We start from the raw sequence: 18562 nt of genomic DNA, 5'->3' as shown, positions 1-18562 counted from the left end.
GCCAGGTGTTGTTTTTAGTCCTGGCAGGGTGTTAAAGCCACCCTCCCCATTAGCAAAGTCAATGAGGTGTGTCGGTTAAGTCGCCAACAACCCGACCATGAGGCAGGTATCACAGGGTTGCATGTTACCAGTGACAGTTCCAAATGACTGACCTGACCAGAACATGTTGCTTTCCATTTCAACATGTATGCCACAGCTTTTTCCTTGCAATCACAATGGAGATGCTGGCGGAAGTTGTAATTCGCAATGTCATGTCGAGGATGTTAAATTGTGCTTTGGAGTATTTGTGCTTGTATTTTCTGATTTTCTCATGTTGTGCCACTTTTTATACAAAGGCTGGTTAGCATGACGAGCCAGCATTCCCAATTCTTAGCGATCTTCTTCGTTTCCTGTAATTCTGGATTGTCATCCATTCTCTGATGTTGTCCATGCTGTCCCTCACACTCTTTGATGTCCCTTGTCCTTTTTCCCATCTATTCTTCCTTCCAAGGTGTTTTTAAGGAAGTTTCCCCACTCAAGGCCCAAATTGTCCCAGCAATTGCTGCTTCCCTTGAGTAATGGTGTTCGGTAGATTCCATGTTGCGTTTTCTCCAGAATGTGCTTGCTGGCTGTTTAGATAATCTCAGACGTTCATTATTCTGTGATGACACCTTCTTCTTTAATGGGCACATCTGTTCCTACGTTCTTGCATGGTTGGCCAGGGCAAGCTTGGCCCAAGTCTTTCACGAACTGGCTGGCCAGGTCTGACGCTCGACTCTTGTTTGGAATTTGGCCAGGGTGCCGGCAATAGCTCGCTTACTCTTCACGAAGAACACGGTGCGATCTTTATGGTCCACCAGCTAATGCAAGCAGGCGAGACTCCCAGTTTAACGTCCATCCGAGGGACGGCACACACTGATGATTCCTGAATCCCTGACGAGGGACGGCCTGTGAAACACTGGGACTCTGTCGAGATACAACCCCAGGCTAGACAGCTTTAGAGGCGAGTGTGCACACCTCGAGGCCCTCCTGCCAGTCCAGTATTCTGTGATAACAACACTGCTTAAATTTTGTGCTTGCACAGACCTTAACCAATCGTGTTCATTGTTTTTGAGGCCTAATAAGCTTGCTGCAGTTGACGACGAAGGCCCCCATGTATCTAAACTGATGCACTGAGCTTTTTAATTTACGTATTCACTCTTTATCGTCGATGTTCGGCTTTATACTAAATTTGCATTATATCTTGATGCTGTGGAAACATTTTGTTTATGGCATGATTAAGATTCATTGAACCATGTTCGACAATTAAGTCGTACCTTCAGCTATGATTTGCAAATTTTGGGTTAGGCAAGATGCTGTGAATTAGCAATGGGCTCAATTGTGCCAAATGTATTTTTGACATCTGACTGTGATTGTATCGGAATAATCATACTGGTTTCTTTTGAGTTTGCAAATTATAAAATGTGTTAATATTTGGTGTACCTTTGAAAAACCATGTGAAAGTACTTTTGTTAACATCTGGCTTTGTTTTGCGGTTTCCCAGGGTGGGTGCAGCCACGCTCGCCTGACCCTCGCATCGTCTCGCCAGCTGCGAAGACACAAACGCCGATGCGCCGTAGCTTCTTCTCGCGCCAGAAGAGCGACTCAGCAGAGAACGAGAAGCAAATGCTGCCGCGGCGTTCTGAGAGCACCGAATCTGCAGACGCAACTCCCCCGGCCGATCGTCCACAGAGCGAACCAGGTTACCTCGGGTATTTACGGGACATACGGCAGCAAATTTCGAGGCGTGCGCATGCCTGCAGGAGCTGGTCCGCACCATACGACGGGGAAAACCCAGCCCGGGATAGTGTGCCACCTCTCCCACCAGTTACCCTTCCACCACCGCCTCCGCTGCAGCAGTTTGGTGACATGAGAGAAAACGCCACTGTCAGGGCATCTACTAGTACCAGTAACGAAGAATTTGATCATGCAGACTGGAATATTTGCTTGGAGCAAAACTGCATTTCTGTGATACCGGTTGGGAAAATGAAAAAACTTTCGGTGGGAGGGGATGAATGGAACGAGTTGAAAGGAAGGCAAAAAGAGGTGCCAGGCATGAAAGAGCCTTTGGACAAGACCGTGGCAGCGACCGAAACCAATTCTGGATCTTGCAATGGCAGAATCGATAGAGATGGTGCCAGCAGACTCCTTTTGCTGGCATTGTCGAAAGAAAAAGGCAATGTTGAAGCCAACGTGGTTAAGAATGTCCACGGAACTCACGTATGCGAAAAGGATGCACAGGAGGAAGATAATGTGGAAGCCTCCACTGGTAGAATGCAACCAACACCTGAAAGGATAGCGGATGAGACGTCGTTTCTCGTCCTTGAAGGGCAAGGCACGGAGAAACAGAACAACGGGACAACGCTGGGCCCTGCTGTTCTGGTCGAGTTGGAATCGACAGGTCCAACATCTGGCTTATCGGCTGTGGATGAACTAATTGAGAAGTTTTTGGAGAATCCTTTGGAGCAAGATGCTGCCTTGTTGGTGAACAGAATAGCATCCCTTCAGGCGGCTGTCCCCGAGGATGATGGGAATACCAAGTCAGCAGATGATGGCGTTCAAAGAGGGATTCAACAAGAAGCTGAAGCAACAGATTTGAATGACAATGAAGATCAAGTTTTTGGATCTTTTGCTGAAAAATCAATGGTGGAAGGAAGTGTTCCGAGCACAAAAACACAACTTCATGAAAAATCCTCAGGGCATCTTGTGAATCTCAAAATTCCTTCTCAGCTTCATGCAGCCCCCTATACAGGTGAGCTTGCGTTGCCTATGCTCCTTTGACCGTGTGCATCGGATGATGATTCCCTCTGCTTCAGATGCTTGGCATTTGGAAAATAAATTTCCACCAACTCGGCTAAAGGGGAAGAAGATTCAAAATGTCGGATTTGTATTTATTATTTTGAAGTGCGTTGTACTCTGTTCAACGTTTTATCGTGCGAAACGTAGGTTTTTCTTACTATTTGTGAATATTGTGATGAAAGGCCATTAAAACGTGTTTCTTGTTGCGTGAAACCTCTTGCCCCGTGCTCGCACATCACATTTTGCAGGTCCCTTTGTTACCGTGCTCTTTTCAAAACTGGAAAACATGCTGCAGAACTCTCTGTACGTGAACCTGTTACTCACCGGGATAATCGTGCAGCTCGCCTCCTACCCACAACCTCTTTTGCGCTCATTTTTGCTCAACACTACAATGGTATTCCAGCCCAGTGTCAAGTCGCTTGTTCAGGTACCAACAGCACTCGTAACGAGTAATGTCGGCGCATGAAGGGATCACTCGGCCCATCATACCTGCACCGCACCAACACCAGATACCATCACCCATCCACACGCAAGCTACCACCTAGTAAATCCATGCTGAACATCTTTTGAAGTTATTCATATGTATCTCTATCCGTCCGCTAACGTTTCCCACACCTTCTCCACAACCTAAGTCAAGCTGACAGGTCTAGAGTTTCCCAATTCTCCTCTGGAACCTTTCCTAAATAACAGTTACATCTTCTACTTTCCAATTAACTGGTACCCGTGCTGACTTGAACGAGCTGTTAAAGGGACTTAATCGTGGTTTTTTTGTTTTTTTGAAGAGATATGTCTTGGAGGATGATATCCCTGACCCACAAACAAAAAAAAATTTGAGAGAATAATAAGCCCGATAATCGTGTTTTAAAATCGGAGTATTTTCACATCCGTTATGCAAATGATCTACTTCCGTCGAATCGCATGACGTCAAAGTTGCACAACACATTGATGGACTCGTACATCTGCGTTTCATCACAAGTTATTTATAGCATTTTAAGATACCAATGTGGAAAGCTTTTAATTTAACTGTTCAAATCGTCGAGAAATTTGCCCACAGAACTCAGAAGTCATTTTTTTTGCGTCCCTGACCACGAAAAGATTGTCAACAATCGTGTGCTTTGTGGTTGAAAAACCTAGGAACAACCAAATTCAACATCAAAACGTATGTTCCTTCAAAATATCGTGTTGTTTGCGAAGACTACTTTGGGGCGTCAGCGTTCGTATTTGATCAACAGGCGATCACCACCTGGGAAATAAGCCTCGGAAATTGCTGAAACACGATGCCGTACCGACACTTATCGGGCGAGAGTTACCTGTTGATTTGAAGTCAGGCCCATGTGAGCCAAGCTCAGAGCTAGTCCTCAAGTAGTTATCTATATGACTGGAATACAAGCAGCGCCTACCTGTCGCGTCACTGACGGACCAATTAGTCATCCTGTTTGCCAAACATTGCCATATTTGTTCACTGCGTCTGTGTCGAATCCGTAGATCATGATAACTCGACCATGATAACTCGACCGGCATATAGAAATATTTAATCAGTTTATTGAAGTGCCCTCAGGTCTTTTTTATTGGTGGTGGCTCATTGTGGCTTCGTTTGTCATATTCCCCGAGGGCAGTTTGCATTCTCATAGGATGCTAGGAGCGAGCCAGAGATCCTGCACCACAGTCTTCCATATAAATGTTATTGTTCTGCACAAACTGGCCCTCGGCATGGCGAAAGCCAGCAGATCCTGCAGGAGCGGCTTGCGAACGTGCCGCTATGGCCTAGCCTTCAAGATCGGCTGCTTCACAGCCTCAACTGATTGTCGTGTAGTTTTGGTTTAGCCACCCAAACTTTCACCACTGTGGTCTAACTATTCGACCTGTTGATCCATGCAGGTTGTAACACATTTCTCATTTCTTGTAGCACAAGAATCATCTACAAAAAAAAAAAAAATTAGATCGAAATCCGGATATTCGCCAAAATTCAATCAAATCGACCTTGTCACCCAGCCGGTCCACCAAGAACCACCTCTAGAGGCCATTTTCCCCCGCAAAGCGGGGGTTGGCCTTTTTGGGCACCGTGGTCCCCTTTTTGAAGCAATGTTTTATGGCCGGATGCCCTTCCTGCCGCCAACCCTGTTGGTCGCCCCTTGCGACATACAGGGAATTACCAGTGAACTGGTACTCAATTTGCTGACCTCGGAAGGATGACAGGCTGAGTCAACCCCCCTGGCGTTTATTCAGCGATCGACCGAGATTTGAACCCAGGATCCCAAGCCGGTACCCTAACCGCTAAGCCAACACCAGGCCTAGCCGATCCACCCAAGTATAGTACGAATCCATCCATTACCGAGATATCCTGCTCTCATACAGACCCGGGTGAAAACATAACCTACGTCAACCTTCAGTGCGGAGGAAATAAAACAACTTTTAAAACAAAAACGGCTTTTAAAACAAAACAGACGGGTGCGTAATGAGTACAAGACATTTGGGAAGTATCATCTCTCGGGCTTCGTCGTTCCATTTTGCTTGTCTTTAACATCTATTTGATCGGAGCCATTTCAGAAAGTCGCACACTGTGCGTCAAATTGTTTCTCCATGTATGCATTTCTTTCCACCTTGTGGAATGTCGACATCTTGACAAAATCGATGGAAAATTTTGTGCTCCAGGCAACACGAGAACCCGGCGTTGGTTTCAGCGCTCGCTGTGCATTGTGGAATCTCTTAGTTATAACACTTGAATGAGGGTGTGAGCTTGTTCGGTAGTTGTAACAGTTCCACACAATTTTGAAATCTGCATGGCCTCGTCGTACATCAAGTATTCAGAGATGCAGACACTACAAAGGATGGTTTTGTTGGTTCAAGTTTGAGCTTCTTTTGAGATGGCCTGTCAATCATGCACATGTGTAACGTGATGCTCTGCTCTGTGCTTCTGGTTAGGTGCTGGGAACGGTAAAGCAACGCGTGGAGTCTTTCGCCGCCAACTACGCCGAGTTTCCGCTGATGGTGCAGCGCGCCATGCAATACCTCGTGGCACGAGGCAAGGCTGGCACAGGGGAATCTCCCCTCTTTGTGCCGCTGCCCCGACGTCCAGAAGCCTTTGGTAAAGCAAAGCACCTAAGAGCACCTCGTTGTGCAAAACTTGTCATTACTTTATCATAGGCCTTTAGATTAGTGGAGGAGCATTTAAAACAAGTGCCAGGGAGAGGAACGAGGAGAGTGGGAACACCAGCTTTCTCTCCTTTCCAACTCTGGGTATGAAGTTAGAGGGGAGGATAAGGATAAGAGCGGGATTAGGGGATTGGGATTCCCTCCTCCTTCTTTTCCCCTATGGGAGTAATGAGGAAAGGATAGATAAAACACACACACCTCTTCTCTTCTCTACCTCCATCTCCCTCCTTTTTCTCTCCATATCCTCGATCCTTGCTTTCTCTTCTATGGAAAGGATAGTTGAGTATATCGGGACAGGCCAAGGACAGACAGACGAGGAGACGGATGGAGAAAGATGTGGACAGGGAGGAATAGCGCTTACCTTTTTGTCACCTCTTCTCACATTTTCATCCACTGATTTATTTTATTTACTTATTTTTGCATTTCATTGTCTCCCCACGATCAGTCTGAGCTTCTCGCATCTTCAGGTTCAAGCCTAGATTTTCTACGTGAAATCGACAAACGGACAATTGGCTAGGCGTCGGTACCCGTTCAACCAGCCATGGCATTGCATCAAAGGACCTCTGTGACTCCATTGGCCTCCGCCAATCACTGAACTTCCTGACCCGCACTTCTACCAATGGCACATCCTGCCTTCTGAATGAAGGTTTTTCATTGTGATCATTTTTCAATCATTTTTTCATCAAAAATTTTCAAAATTCAAAATCATCATTCAAAATCGAATCAATTCATCATTCAAATCATCATCATCAATCATTCAAAATCATTTCAAAATCATCAAAAATCATTTTTCAATGATTTTCATTGTGATGTCTCCTGTTCCTCCTCTGCACCGATAGGTTCATGTGATCACATGCTTGTGAGAGTCAACATCTCCGTGGCCATTGTGCCATAAAAGCTGGAAGCTAACTCGAGCCGACTGGCAGGGACTGCAAGCTACCTCCTCATGTCAATACTCGCCCATCATTTCCACTTCTCCTGATATTAACACTGCCTGGGAATCCTTCCACACAAGTTTGCTTTCCTAAGTGTACAGATGTATACCATCTCATCTGCGGTTATCAAACATATCCTCTCACTCCTGGTACGCAGAATCCTATGACGAGGTAGTTGCCTTCAAACAACTTGCTTTCTCTTCCTATAAAGCAAATCCAACTGAAGTCAATCTCGGATCATTCCACCATGTGTGTCCACTCCCAGTAAAAGCGGAAAACAACATCTCGCCAACCTAGAGTCTAAACTCTCAAACCTGTCTCCTTCAAAAACCTGGAGGTGCCTTGTTGAGTCTATCTCTGGTGTATGCTCTCCCTCCACCTTCATCCATTCCCTCACTTCAAATGACACCAAAGCCGACTCTGCTCGTGAGAAGGCCCAATGCCTCAATTCTGTGTTTGCTTCAATATCTTGTGCACCAAACCCTACACTTCCTACATGTACCGTACCCTTTCATACCCACCTGCTCCTGGATACTGAGTCTCTCACTTAAGGTGGAAAGTTTCCACCTTAACTCTGATTTTGCAACAGGTTGAGAGGCCTTAGCACATATGTCCTAAAAACCTGCTCTCTTGCTCATCCTCCTTGTGCTCTGTTCATCTGATCATTTTCTCATGGTCTGTTTCCGTCTGCCTGGAAGTAGACCAATATCACTGCGATACACAAACATTGCACAAAACGGATCCTCTTAACTACAGGACTATTATATTTGACCACGGACAAGGTCTTCGTTTGCAGCTTGGAGTGCTGCTCTCCCCTTTGAGATGGCTCCCCTGCTTCACACCTTCCCCTTACCGATGTCGTGGAAAGCAAGGCCCTCCAAATCGATGGGATCTCCCGCAGGTAAGCTGAGGTGCACAGGCGAGTTTCACATCGCAGACAGGTTGGTGGCTCATCTGTATTCTACCGCCTCTGTATTCCTTTGAGGCCTCGTACCCTCTGCCCTCTCTTGGCTCTGCCCCTCCCTCCCTCTTCTTATTAAGTTCCTGAATCCAGGCTCATTGCTCACCTGCACTCATTTATTCATTCTCCTCCCTGTGGAACCAACTTCCCCAGTCTGTGCAGTCCCATTCTTCCCTCCAAGGCTTCAAGATGGTTGTTCACCATTAACTCAGTTCCATGCCCCATCCATACTCGGATCTTTCGCCTCAAATGCACACTTCCGTTTTCCGGTCCGGTCGTGAGAGGACGCTGGCGTCGTTTGCTCGCCGCTTCTCTGACTGGACCATTGTCCGTGTCTTGCTTTCCTGGTGGTCGTGGCGGATTTATGGCCATTGAGTCTTCCTCTGCGCGGTCCCGGCTCTGCTCTGCTGCTCCGGGCTTCACCTGCTCGGCTCCATCGCTGTTTCCTCGGGCCCACTCCCGTTGGTTGTGTCGATTGTTTCGCCTCCTCACCCTTGGCCGCGTGCTCGCTTTGCCTTCGCTCCTGCTGGCATGGCTCTGCGGTACTCTGCCGCAAGGCTTCTCCTGCTTAAAACCCGCTCCACCCCATCATGCATCTCTGCAATCAGATCGAATGGACTCCTGCGTCGACCCAGGTACATTCACCGTGGCTCCGGTCGTAAGTTTGTTTATTTACAATCAGGTCACTCCATCCCCATCCTCTGGTCGGCTCAGCGCACTCCCACTCATCGTCCCAACACACCTGGTCACAACAACGCACAAAATCGCACCTCCTGTCTGCGAACCCTGGCCAAATCACCTGGATTCATACCCGCCGTACAAAACAACATCAAGCTCACCCTGTTCAATACCCGGTCCCTCAACAACAAATGCCTCATCCTGAACGACTACATCCTGGAAAATAAACTGGACTTTCTCTGTCTCACTGAGACCTGGCAACAACCACTGGACTACTACACGCTCAACCTCACCACACCCAATGGATATTCTTACATCAATAAACCACGCTCGGAGGGCCGAGGTGGTGGAATTGCCGTTATTCACCGACAAGACATCAAGACCAACCTCATCTCCATCTCATCTGCTCCATCATTTGAACACCTGGCTTTTAAACTCTCTGGTCACACACAGTCAGTCATGGCTGTTGTCTACCGCCCTCCCAAACCACACCCATCATTCCTGTCTGACTTCTCCTACTTTCTGACCCAGCTATGTTCCCTCTCCCCCTCAATCCTCCTCCTTGGTGATTTCAATATCCACATGGACTCCACTGACTCCACGCTAACCACTGACTTCACTGATTTACTCACCTGCTTTAACCTCACTCAACATGTCAACTTTCCTACCCATAACCGTGGTCACATTTTGGACCTTGTCTGCTCTACTGGACTAATTTTGCACCATCTCTCTGGCTCCGACCTCACTCTCTCTGACCACCTAGCCATCACTCTGACCATCAACATCCCCACCCCAGCACCAAGGCATTATCGCACTATCAACTTCCGTAAGCTAAACGCTTTTTCACCTGCCTCATTCTCATCGACCCTCTCTGAAAAAATGTCCACTTCTCCCTTCGTTGACCTCCACACCCCTTCTGACCTCACTGACTACTACAACCACACTCTCTCTTCCTGCCTTGACCAAATTGCGCCTATAAAAACCAAAACAGTTTCTTTCACCCATTCTGCTCCCTGGTTTACCCCTGAGCTCCGCCTAATGAAAACTCGTGCTCGCCAACTTGAAAGACTCCGCAATAAAACAGGTCTCACAGTTCACTCCCAGGCCTACAAGGACCACATACAACACTATAAAGATGCCCTCTCCCGCGCCCGCTCCGCCTACTACTCTCAAATTATCCACTCTGGCTCCGGAAACCCAAAAGCACTCTTCTCTACAATAAACAAACTCCTCAGCCCCCTGAACACCACCACCCAGTCATTCACAATAGACAACTGCATCTCCTTCCTTTCATTCTTCCAACGCAAAATTGAAAACATCTACAACAGCTTGACCACCGCCGCACCCGCTCCCCCTCAAACCACCTGCCCCCCCTTATCCTGCCATCCCCTGTCTCAATTCTCCCCAGTCTCCCCTACTGACCTCTCTGAACTCCTCATCGGAATGAAAACTGCCACCTGCACTCTTGACCCCATCCCCTCCAGCTTTGTCAAGGCCTCCCTTCCTGCTCTTTCTCCACTTATCATTGCAACAATAAACTCCTCCCTGTCTACAGGCATCGTCCCACCATCCCTCAAAATTGCTGCTGTTACCCCCATTCTGAAAAAACCTGGACTAAACCCTGACACCCTAAATAACTTCAGACCCATCTCCAACCTACCCTTTCTGTCAAAGGTTTTGGAACGCGCTGTAGCCACTCAACTCAAGCATCACCTCTCTGCCAATAACCTGTATGAAACATTCCAATCCGGATTCCGGTCCAACCACAGTACTGAAACTGCTCTCCTCAAAATCACCAACGACCTTCTCCTCTCCTCTGATGCTGGCAACCTCAACATTCTCATCCTCCTCGACCTCAGCGCTGCCTTTGACACCATCGATCACACCATCCTCCTCACCCGACTTGAAACCACCTTTAACATTACCGGCACTGCCCTCTCTTGGATTAAATCATACCTCTCTGACAGACGTCAGTTCATCTCCATCAATAACTGCAAATCCCCCACTGCTCCCCTCCCCCAAGGTGTCCCCCAAGGTTCAGTTCTTGGCCCCCTCCTCTTTATCCTTTACCTGTCCCCCCTCGGTCACTTAATCCGCCGTCATGGTCTCCAATTCCACTGCTTCGCCGATGACATCCAGCTTTTCATCTCCACCAAGTCCATCTCCACCGCCACCCACTCTATCCTGACAAACTGCATCACTGAAATAAAATCCTGGCTTCAAATCAACTTCCTCAAACTTAACTGTGATAAATCTGAAATAATCATCATTGGCCCAAAAACGCTCACCAAGTCCACCCATAACTTTGCCCTCAACATCGACGGTTTCCCAGTGTCCACCTCCCCTCACATCCGGAATCTTGGCATCATCTTTGACCAAACCCTCTCCTTCGACAAATACACTAAACAGATCACAAAGACAGCCTTCTTCCACCTGAAAAACATCGCCCGTCTCCGTCCATCCCTCTCCTCTGTGGCTGCAGAAACCCTCATCCACGCCTTCATCACTTCCCGTCTGGACTACTGCAATAGCCTCCTTTATGGTTCACCCTCAACAATCACCAATAAACTCCAATACATTCAGAACTCCGCTGCCCGTCTACTCACCCATTCCCGGACCCGTGACCACATCACCCCCGTCCTTTACAAGCTTCACTGGCTCCCCATCTCCCAGAGAATCCAGTACAAAATCCTCCTCTTGACCTACAAAGCCCTCCATAACCTGGCCCCATCCTACCTGGCTGACCTCCTCTCCAGACACACTCCCACCCGCAACCTCCGCTCTGCTGGTACCAACCTCCTGACCCCCCCCATCCGGACCAAATTTAGATCCTGGGGGGACAGGGCCTTCTCCATCGCTGCTCCCACCCTCTGGAACTCGCTACCTCACACCATCAGAGACTCCTCCTCACTCACCACATTCAAAACATCACTCAAGACCCACCTGTTCAACACTGCATTCAACATTTAACCCACAGCATCTAACCCCTGACTATCTCCTCTCCTTCTCCCTCCTTTGTGCTTTGAATATTTCCCTATTGATTCTTCTTTTTTTTGCAATTGTCTTTATGTTTTGCTATGCGTTATGTTTTGCACTCTGTCAAAGCGTCTTTGGGCTTCCTGAAAAGCGCTATATAAAATAAATGCATTATTATTATTATTATTATTTCTCATTTCTTGCAACACAAGAATCATTTACTCATTTCGTTTTGTTTTATTTAAAAGTGATGATCATTTTTATTTTCGTAAATGTAATTTCCGTCAATTTCTCTGCAGTTGATCGAGTTTTGTCAACAATTGACAAACTTTATTATAATTTTTTTTTTTTTACATACAAGGGAAGTCATAGGTGTTTCCTCCCTAAACCTAAGATGTTGGAGTGTGTTGTATCACAAATTGATATTTTACACTTTTACCAATAACTTTCCGGGTGTAAACCAAAATTTCATAATTTGGAAGCAGTTTTGAAGTTTCACATTAAGGAAAAGAGCTACAACATCAAACATTGGGGAACAAAAAACTTAGGAGGAATTTAATCAGAGCCTTATGTTTCAGCAATGCCAATGCTAACATGCACCACACATGTCTTGGGAGAAACGTGCACGCTTCCACTGTTATTGTGCCAGGATAAGTCCAAGTTGTGTCGCATTTCACTTGCAACCGTTTTCTTCCGACCCCGTCCCACCATGACCGTGCAGTGAAGAGCAAAAAGCCATCGCTGGGTGAATTGCTTCTGCGTCACGCCAACAGCCCGAGCCGCGCACGCCAGGCCGCCCAGCTCGCCTTGCACCACGTGAGGCATGCCGGCGCGCCCCCCATTCCGATCGCCCCGAACAGCGCCGCTGCCGCGGGTTTCGCGGCTTTCCGGCGGCAGCAGCACGAGGCGACGCGGACGAAAAACGCCGTCTACTGCGCGCTCCTCCTCTCGGAATTTGTACACGAACTGGCGGCTGCGGCCCAGGAACATTCGGTGTTCTTCCAGCATGCAGAGAATAGTTGATGCACCGCTCAAACTCCTCGTCCGCACGCCGCTCGCACATCGCGCTTATGGTGCGCTCAAGCCGGTGGGGTGCATGCACAATCCATCGTTGGTTTGTTTTGCTTTTTGTTTGCACATCGACTTCCACAGATTTTATTTAGAGGCTTTATCGCTGATTTATTGTTTTTTGCACAGATTAACTAAAGGGATATTTTATTGTTGTTTGTTTGCCTGTTTAAACAAATCACATCCTTTTAAAGTGCGATGATATCAAAAAAAAGAAACAACTATACACTCATTGCATTTGTAGAAATTTTATCGACTTTTGTATAATAATTTTGGTCATAATGACATTTTAAGCTATGCAAGTTTTGTTTTTAGAAATGTACAGATTAATATAGTAGTCTGTCTGTGGTCAAGATTATTTTTTATAAACCAGTCTGCACTACTCCCGTTCTGGTCACACTACCTGCTTGTAAAGGGAAGGCCATGCGAGTTGACGTGGGTCTCGTTTACATCGAGTATCCATTCATGGTGACCCAAAATTCTGTCCTGCACTTTAAGCAAAGTGCCAAACTTGAATCGTTTTAAACACCGGGAAAGAAATTCTTCGTAACAAAAGAAATGCCAACTGTGTACCCAGAAGTGAACTCTTCTGGAGGACGGGAAGGTTGTGCCGATTTGTTTTGCTGCAATCGAGCGGAGCGGGAGTTTAACGTCTTGAAGGTAACAGGTTTGCATGGCGTGCTTTGCTTTTGTACATAGTCGTTTATGGTTTGTTTCTGTTTTTGAAACTGGGCATCATTTGATGGAAAAGAGAATTTGCAATTAAAAATAAAACATTACTTTGAGGATCAAGCCTTGTTTCCAAGGTGCAATGACTTGTAAAATTGAATTCTAAAATCCCTATGCTCCCAGAGTTCACAAAACGACTCTCATGTGCCACTTCCGGGTACCACGTGCAGGTATCGCCAGCCGTTTGGCATTCAAGGCTGGTGCTAGGTGAACACTCGGCCCTCCAAGAGGGGCATCGGGGCCAAGTGCCAGCCATCTGAACGCATCTACCTCTGCAAAAGTCTCAAAAATTTACATTGCATGATAATAATTTGATTTAATGCTAGGCTGAGGATGACGTGGGGTATCCCAGATACCGAGAGGTATCCCATATCTATTGCCTCTGTTACCCCCGTTGGAGTCGGTCAAAAACAGGGTCTTATGGATTGGGTCTCATCTGTCCGTGCATGCATGCGTCCGCAACCATATTTCGGAGATGTGTGGACCGATTGTTTATACTTGGCACAAAGACAATGCATGATGGTATGTATACATATCCACATCATTTCATTTCGCGATGCGATCAAAGATGGTCGACTGGCGGCCATTTTAGTTGTAAAAATAAAATCTGATATTGAAAATGTCCTCCACCATTTCTCGGACATGCATTTACCGATGTTGTTCAAACTTGGCACACAGTGAATTATGGCTTACGTTGCGCATCGTTATTTTTCCGAGATCATATCCAAGATGGCTGACCGGTGGCCATTTTGTTACTTAAACATGTCCCCAACCATTTATTGAACATACATGGTCTGATTGTCTTCAAATTTGGCACAAGCACAGCACATAACAGCATACACGTGCACCTCACTTTATTTTGCGATATGATCAAAGATGGCCGACTGGTAAACTGGCAGCCATTTTATTTGTAAAAAGCCGATATTGAGCATGTCCTCAACCATCTCTCGGACATGCATTTACCGATCTTTTTCAAAACTTGGCACACGGTGAATTATGGCCTACCATATGTACGTCGTTTCTTTTTCTCCCGAGATCAGATCCAAGATGGCTGACTGGCGGCATTTTTGTTACTTAAACGTGTTCCGAACCGTTTCCCAGACGTGCATGTTTCAATTTTGTTCAAACTCAGGACAAAGACAATTCATGAGTATACATATGAAGAAGATTTTGTTTTGTAATCCGATCAAAGATGGCTGACTGACAGCCTTTACCGCAAATATACTAAAACCATGGGGGCTATGACATTTTATGGCCTTTTCTTCTTCTGTGAACGAAGAGTTGCTTCTATAGATAACATGTGTACATGAGACAAAGAACCAAACATCAATTGCAAAATGATGTGTGATCTTACTCCACTCCGTGTTTGGAAATAGTGTCCTTTACATCACCACATGGAGGCTGCCATATTTGTTTTTATTGCATTGTGGGTCTATTCACCAAAGCAAAAGGAAAAACTATTTTCATTTGCAGATATATTTTATAGATTAGAAACCAATAAAGAAAACGAGGATAACAAACCAGATATAAAAATTAGTTTATGTTTAACGCACATTGGAGGTGATACCGGAAACCAATAAGGTTCATGACAGAGGTGATCATCAGCTTCTTTGAATACCTCATATAGTACCATAGAGCCAAATTCAAACGAATAACTTCAGTGCAAATCATGCTGTGGTATTTGAGGTTTGTTCAAGTCGTTGGATATACAGGGTGTTCTAGAAAGACCCAGATAACTTTGGTTGTCCACAAATGGACGAATGAACAATATATTTATAACCACAAATGATACGATACCCTTTGGTTTATACTTTATATGATACAGAAACTCAACGTTTTGTGCACATTTTTTGGCACAAAATTTCCATTACTGAATTGGGTATGAGGCCAGTTCAATGTACACCCAATATACCACTACCTTTTGTTTACATTACAGCCAACAGACCAAAGGTGAATGGATTTATTGTTGGTGCTCATGCTTAAGTGAAATCAGGACATTAGGCCCCATACAAAAAATTATTATCTTGTCGCCCTATCCAGGCTGGATAAGTGATGAGGGAGGGCGTTTTTTTTTTTGTTTTTTTTGCCAAAGCCAAATATCACCCGGTGTTTGCTGGCGCATGAGTCCCGGCGCTGGAGGACTCATCTGCTCTTCGGCCATCTTCTCTCTCTCCTCTCCCTCTCCCTCCCATTGTGTTGTTCTCTTTCTCTCCTTACACCGAGCCCCTTCTACCTGAAACCCGCCGCCCAACACTCCCCTCCTGTCCTCTACCCACCCCCTTCGCTCTCGACAGAAACCTCATGGGAGACACAAAGCACGGAAAGAGCAGAGGGTGAAAGACCACAAAGGAGGCGGAAGAAGACATCGACTGCGATTGCGAAGTGAAAGACCCATCGACCAGGGAGTCAACAAGTCACTTGAGCCCAGTCTCAAGTGTTTGAAGTTTTATTTCAACAACACAAAGGACAAACTGGGAAGAAGTTGAACACTTGCTCATTGTGTCGTGAGGATTTTGCACACGTCCACATTGAGACAAAATTGGTGAAGAATCAGCACAAGCGTTGTAAGGATTTTGTAGTTGTCAGCATCAAGTCGAAAGGATCAAATGGAGGTGAATACATCAAGTTGTGAGAGGACCCCGTTACACCTGCTGAAACCTGCGAATGAAGATAACAACCAACGGGGAAAGCCGTACAAGTGTTCCGTGTGTTCTCAGGATTTTAATCAGTTATCAAATTTAAACACACACAAACTAATTCACACGGGAGCGAAACCGCACAAGTGTTCCTTGTGTTCTCAGGTTTTTAATCAGTTATCAAATTTAAACACACACAAACTAATTCACACGGGAGAGAAACCGCACAAGTGTTCTGTGTGTTCTAAGGTTTTTAATCAGTCATCAAATTTAAATGCACACAAACTAATTCACACGGGAGAGAAACCGCACAAGTGTTCCGTGTGTTCTGAAGATTTTCGTCATTCTTCAACTTTAAAAACATCCCGGTGTGTACCCTGGTTTAGTGTACGTAAGAGACGACTAAGAGGGTTGGCGTCAGGAAGGGCATCCGGCCATAAAAACATTGCCTCAAAAAGAGAACCATGACAATTACAACTACATATGGGCAGGGTACAGCCCGAAGTGGAGATCGGTTTCTGAGGTTTGGGATATGGAATGTAGGGACAATGACAGGGAGATCAGGAGAAGTGATGGAAGTATTGGTCAGAAGAAGAGTGGACATATGTTGTGTGCAAGAGACGAGATGGAAGGGAAGTGGTGTGAGAATGGTGAAGGGCAGGCAGGGACAGAAATACAAGTTTGTGTGGCAAGGGTGCTCAGAAGGTGTGAATGGTGTTGGTGTCCTGTTTTCTGAGGAGTTTGTAGACAGTGTGGTGAGTGTGACTTGAGTGAGTGAAAGGTTGATGATGGTGAAAATGATGATTGGAAAGCTCTTGGTGAACGTCATCTCGGGATATGCTCTGCAGGTTTTTTTTATATACTGAATCGAGGCTCGTGAAAGAGCTGACAACCGCGAGGGAAAGACAGCACAGGGGGACCACGAGGGAAAGACAGTACAGGGGGACCGCGAGGGAAAGACAGCACAGGGGGACCGCGAGGGAAAGACAGTACAGGGGGACCGCGAGGGAAAGACAGCACAGGGGGACCGCGAGGGAAAGACAGCACAGGGGGACCGCGAGGGAAAGACAGCACAGGGGGACCGCGAGGGAAAGACAGTACAGGGGGACCGCGAGGGAAAGACAGCACAGGGGGACCATGAGGGAAAGACAGTACAGGGGGGCCGCGAGGGAAAGACAGCACAGGGGGACCGCGAGGGAAAGACAGTACAGGGGGACCGCGAGGGAAAGACAGCACAGGGGGACCGCGAGAGAAAGACAGCACAGGGGGACCGCGAGGGAAAGACAGCACAGGGGGGGACCACGAGGGAAAGACAGCACAGGGGGACCGTGAGGGAAAGACAGTACAGGGGGACTGTGAGGGAAAGACAGTACAGGGGGACCGCGAGGGAAAGACAGTACAGGGGGACCGCGAGGGAAAGACAGTACAGGGGGACCGCGAGGGAAAGACAGTACAGGGGGACCGCGAGGGAAAGACAGCACAGGGGGACCGCGAGGGAAAGACAGCACAGGGGGACCGCGAGGGAAAGACAGCACAGGGGGACCACGAGGGAAAGACAGCACAGGGGGACCGCGAGGGAAAGACAGCACAGGGAGACCGCGAGGGAAAGACAGCACAGGGGGACCGCGAGGGAAAGACAGCACAGGGGGACCGCGAGGGAAAGACAGCACAGGGGGACCACGAGGGAAAGACAGTCAAAGACAGACAGTCGAGGGAAAGGTTGGTCGGAGCGATGAAGAGATGGACAAGTTCTGGTGTGCGATAGAGAAGCTGATGGAAAACGTGAAAGATGAGGAAGTTGTTGTGGTATGAGGAGACCTAAATGGACATGTGGGAAGGAGTATGGACCGTTTTGAGGGAGTTCTTGGGGGTTACGGATATGGTGTGAGAAATGGAGAAGGTGAAAGGATTTTGGAGTTTCCTGATGGAGCTGATTTGTTGATTTGTAATATTCAGTTCCAGAAAGAGGATAATAAGCTTGTTACATACACGCCAGGTGGGTCGACGACAACCGTTGATTACCTGATGGTGCGTAGGCGAGATAGGGGGCACCTCCGGGACACAAAGGTGATCCCGGGGGAGGAGGCTGTTTCACAGCACCACTTGGATGATGTGGTTGAGCTTGAACGTGGTTGGATGTCAATGAAAGATAGTCTGTTGGGAGCTGTTGGTGAGGTATGTGGATGGACAAAAGGACCACCGAGGCACTCGGAAACATGGTGGTGGGATGCTGAAGTTGGAAAGAGGATTGACGAGAACAGGAAGAAGTTCAAGGAGTGGCAGAAGGCGAAGGGTACGGGAGCAGAAAAAGCAGAGCATGAAAGTTATAAGGCAGCCAAGAAGGCTGCAAAGAAAGAGATAGCGAAGGCGCAGGAGGCACGTAGGAAAATGTTCGGAGAACGCTTGGATTCGGAAGAGGGTCAGAGAGCGGTATTCAGGATTGCAAAGCAGATAGCGAAAGAGAGGTGTGATGTGATGGGGGTGAGTTGCTTGAAGGATGAAGTGGGACAAATCGTTGTGGACCCAGATGGAATTAAAGGAAGATGGAAAAGATATACAGTCACGTGAAAAAGTAAGTACACCCCATGTAAAGTTTTGACCTTTTCAAC

General features: G+C 47.0%; 1 protein-coding gene across 6 annotated transcripts in view; it reads left to right on the top strand.

Moving 5' to 3' along the window:
* FHIP1B (FHF complex subunit HOOK interacting protein 1B) overlaps nucleotides 1–13941 on the top strand; it is a 59329-nt gene extending 45388 nt beyond the window's left edge. For all 6 annotated transcript variants that reach the window (XM_068135246.2, XM_068135250.2, XM_078768044.1 and 3 more), the window contains 4 exons: nucleotides 1523–2770; nucleotides 3066–3244; nucleotides 5740–5902; nucleotides 12242–13941. In XM_068135246.2, coding sequence (XP_067991347.2) covers nucleotides 1523–2770; nucleotides 3066–3244; nucleotides 5740–5902; nucleotides 12242–12543 — 1892 coding nt within the window. In that variant the 3' untranslated portion in view covers nucleotides 12544–13941. The remainder of the gene's footprint in view (nucleotides 1–1522; nucleotides 2771–3065; nucleotides 3245–5739; nucleotides 5903–12241) is intronic.
* The last annotated feature ends 4621 nt before the right edge of the window (nucleotides 13942–18562 follow it).

This window comes from Myxine glutinosa, chromosome 14 (assembly GCF_964187855.1).
Source record: "Myxine glutinosa chromosome 14, kmMyxGlut1.1, whole genome shotgun sequence".
NCBI lineage: Eukaryota > Metazoa > Chordata > Myxini > Myxiniformes > Myxinidae > Myxine > Myxine glutinosa.
This window is presented reverse-complemented; position numbering and strand designations above follow the sequence as displayed.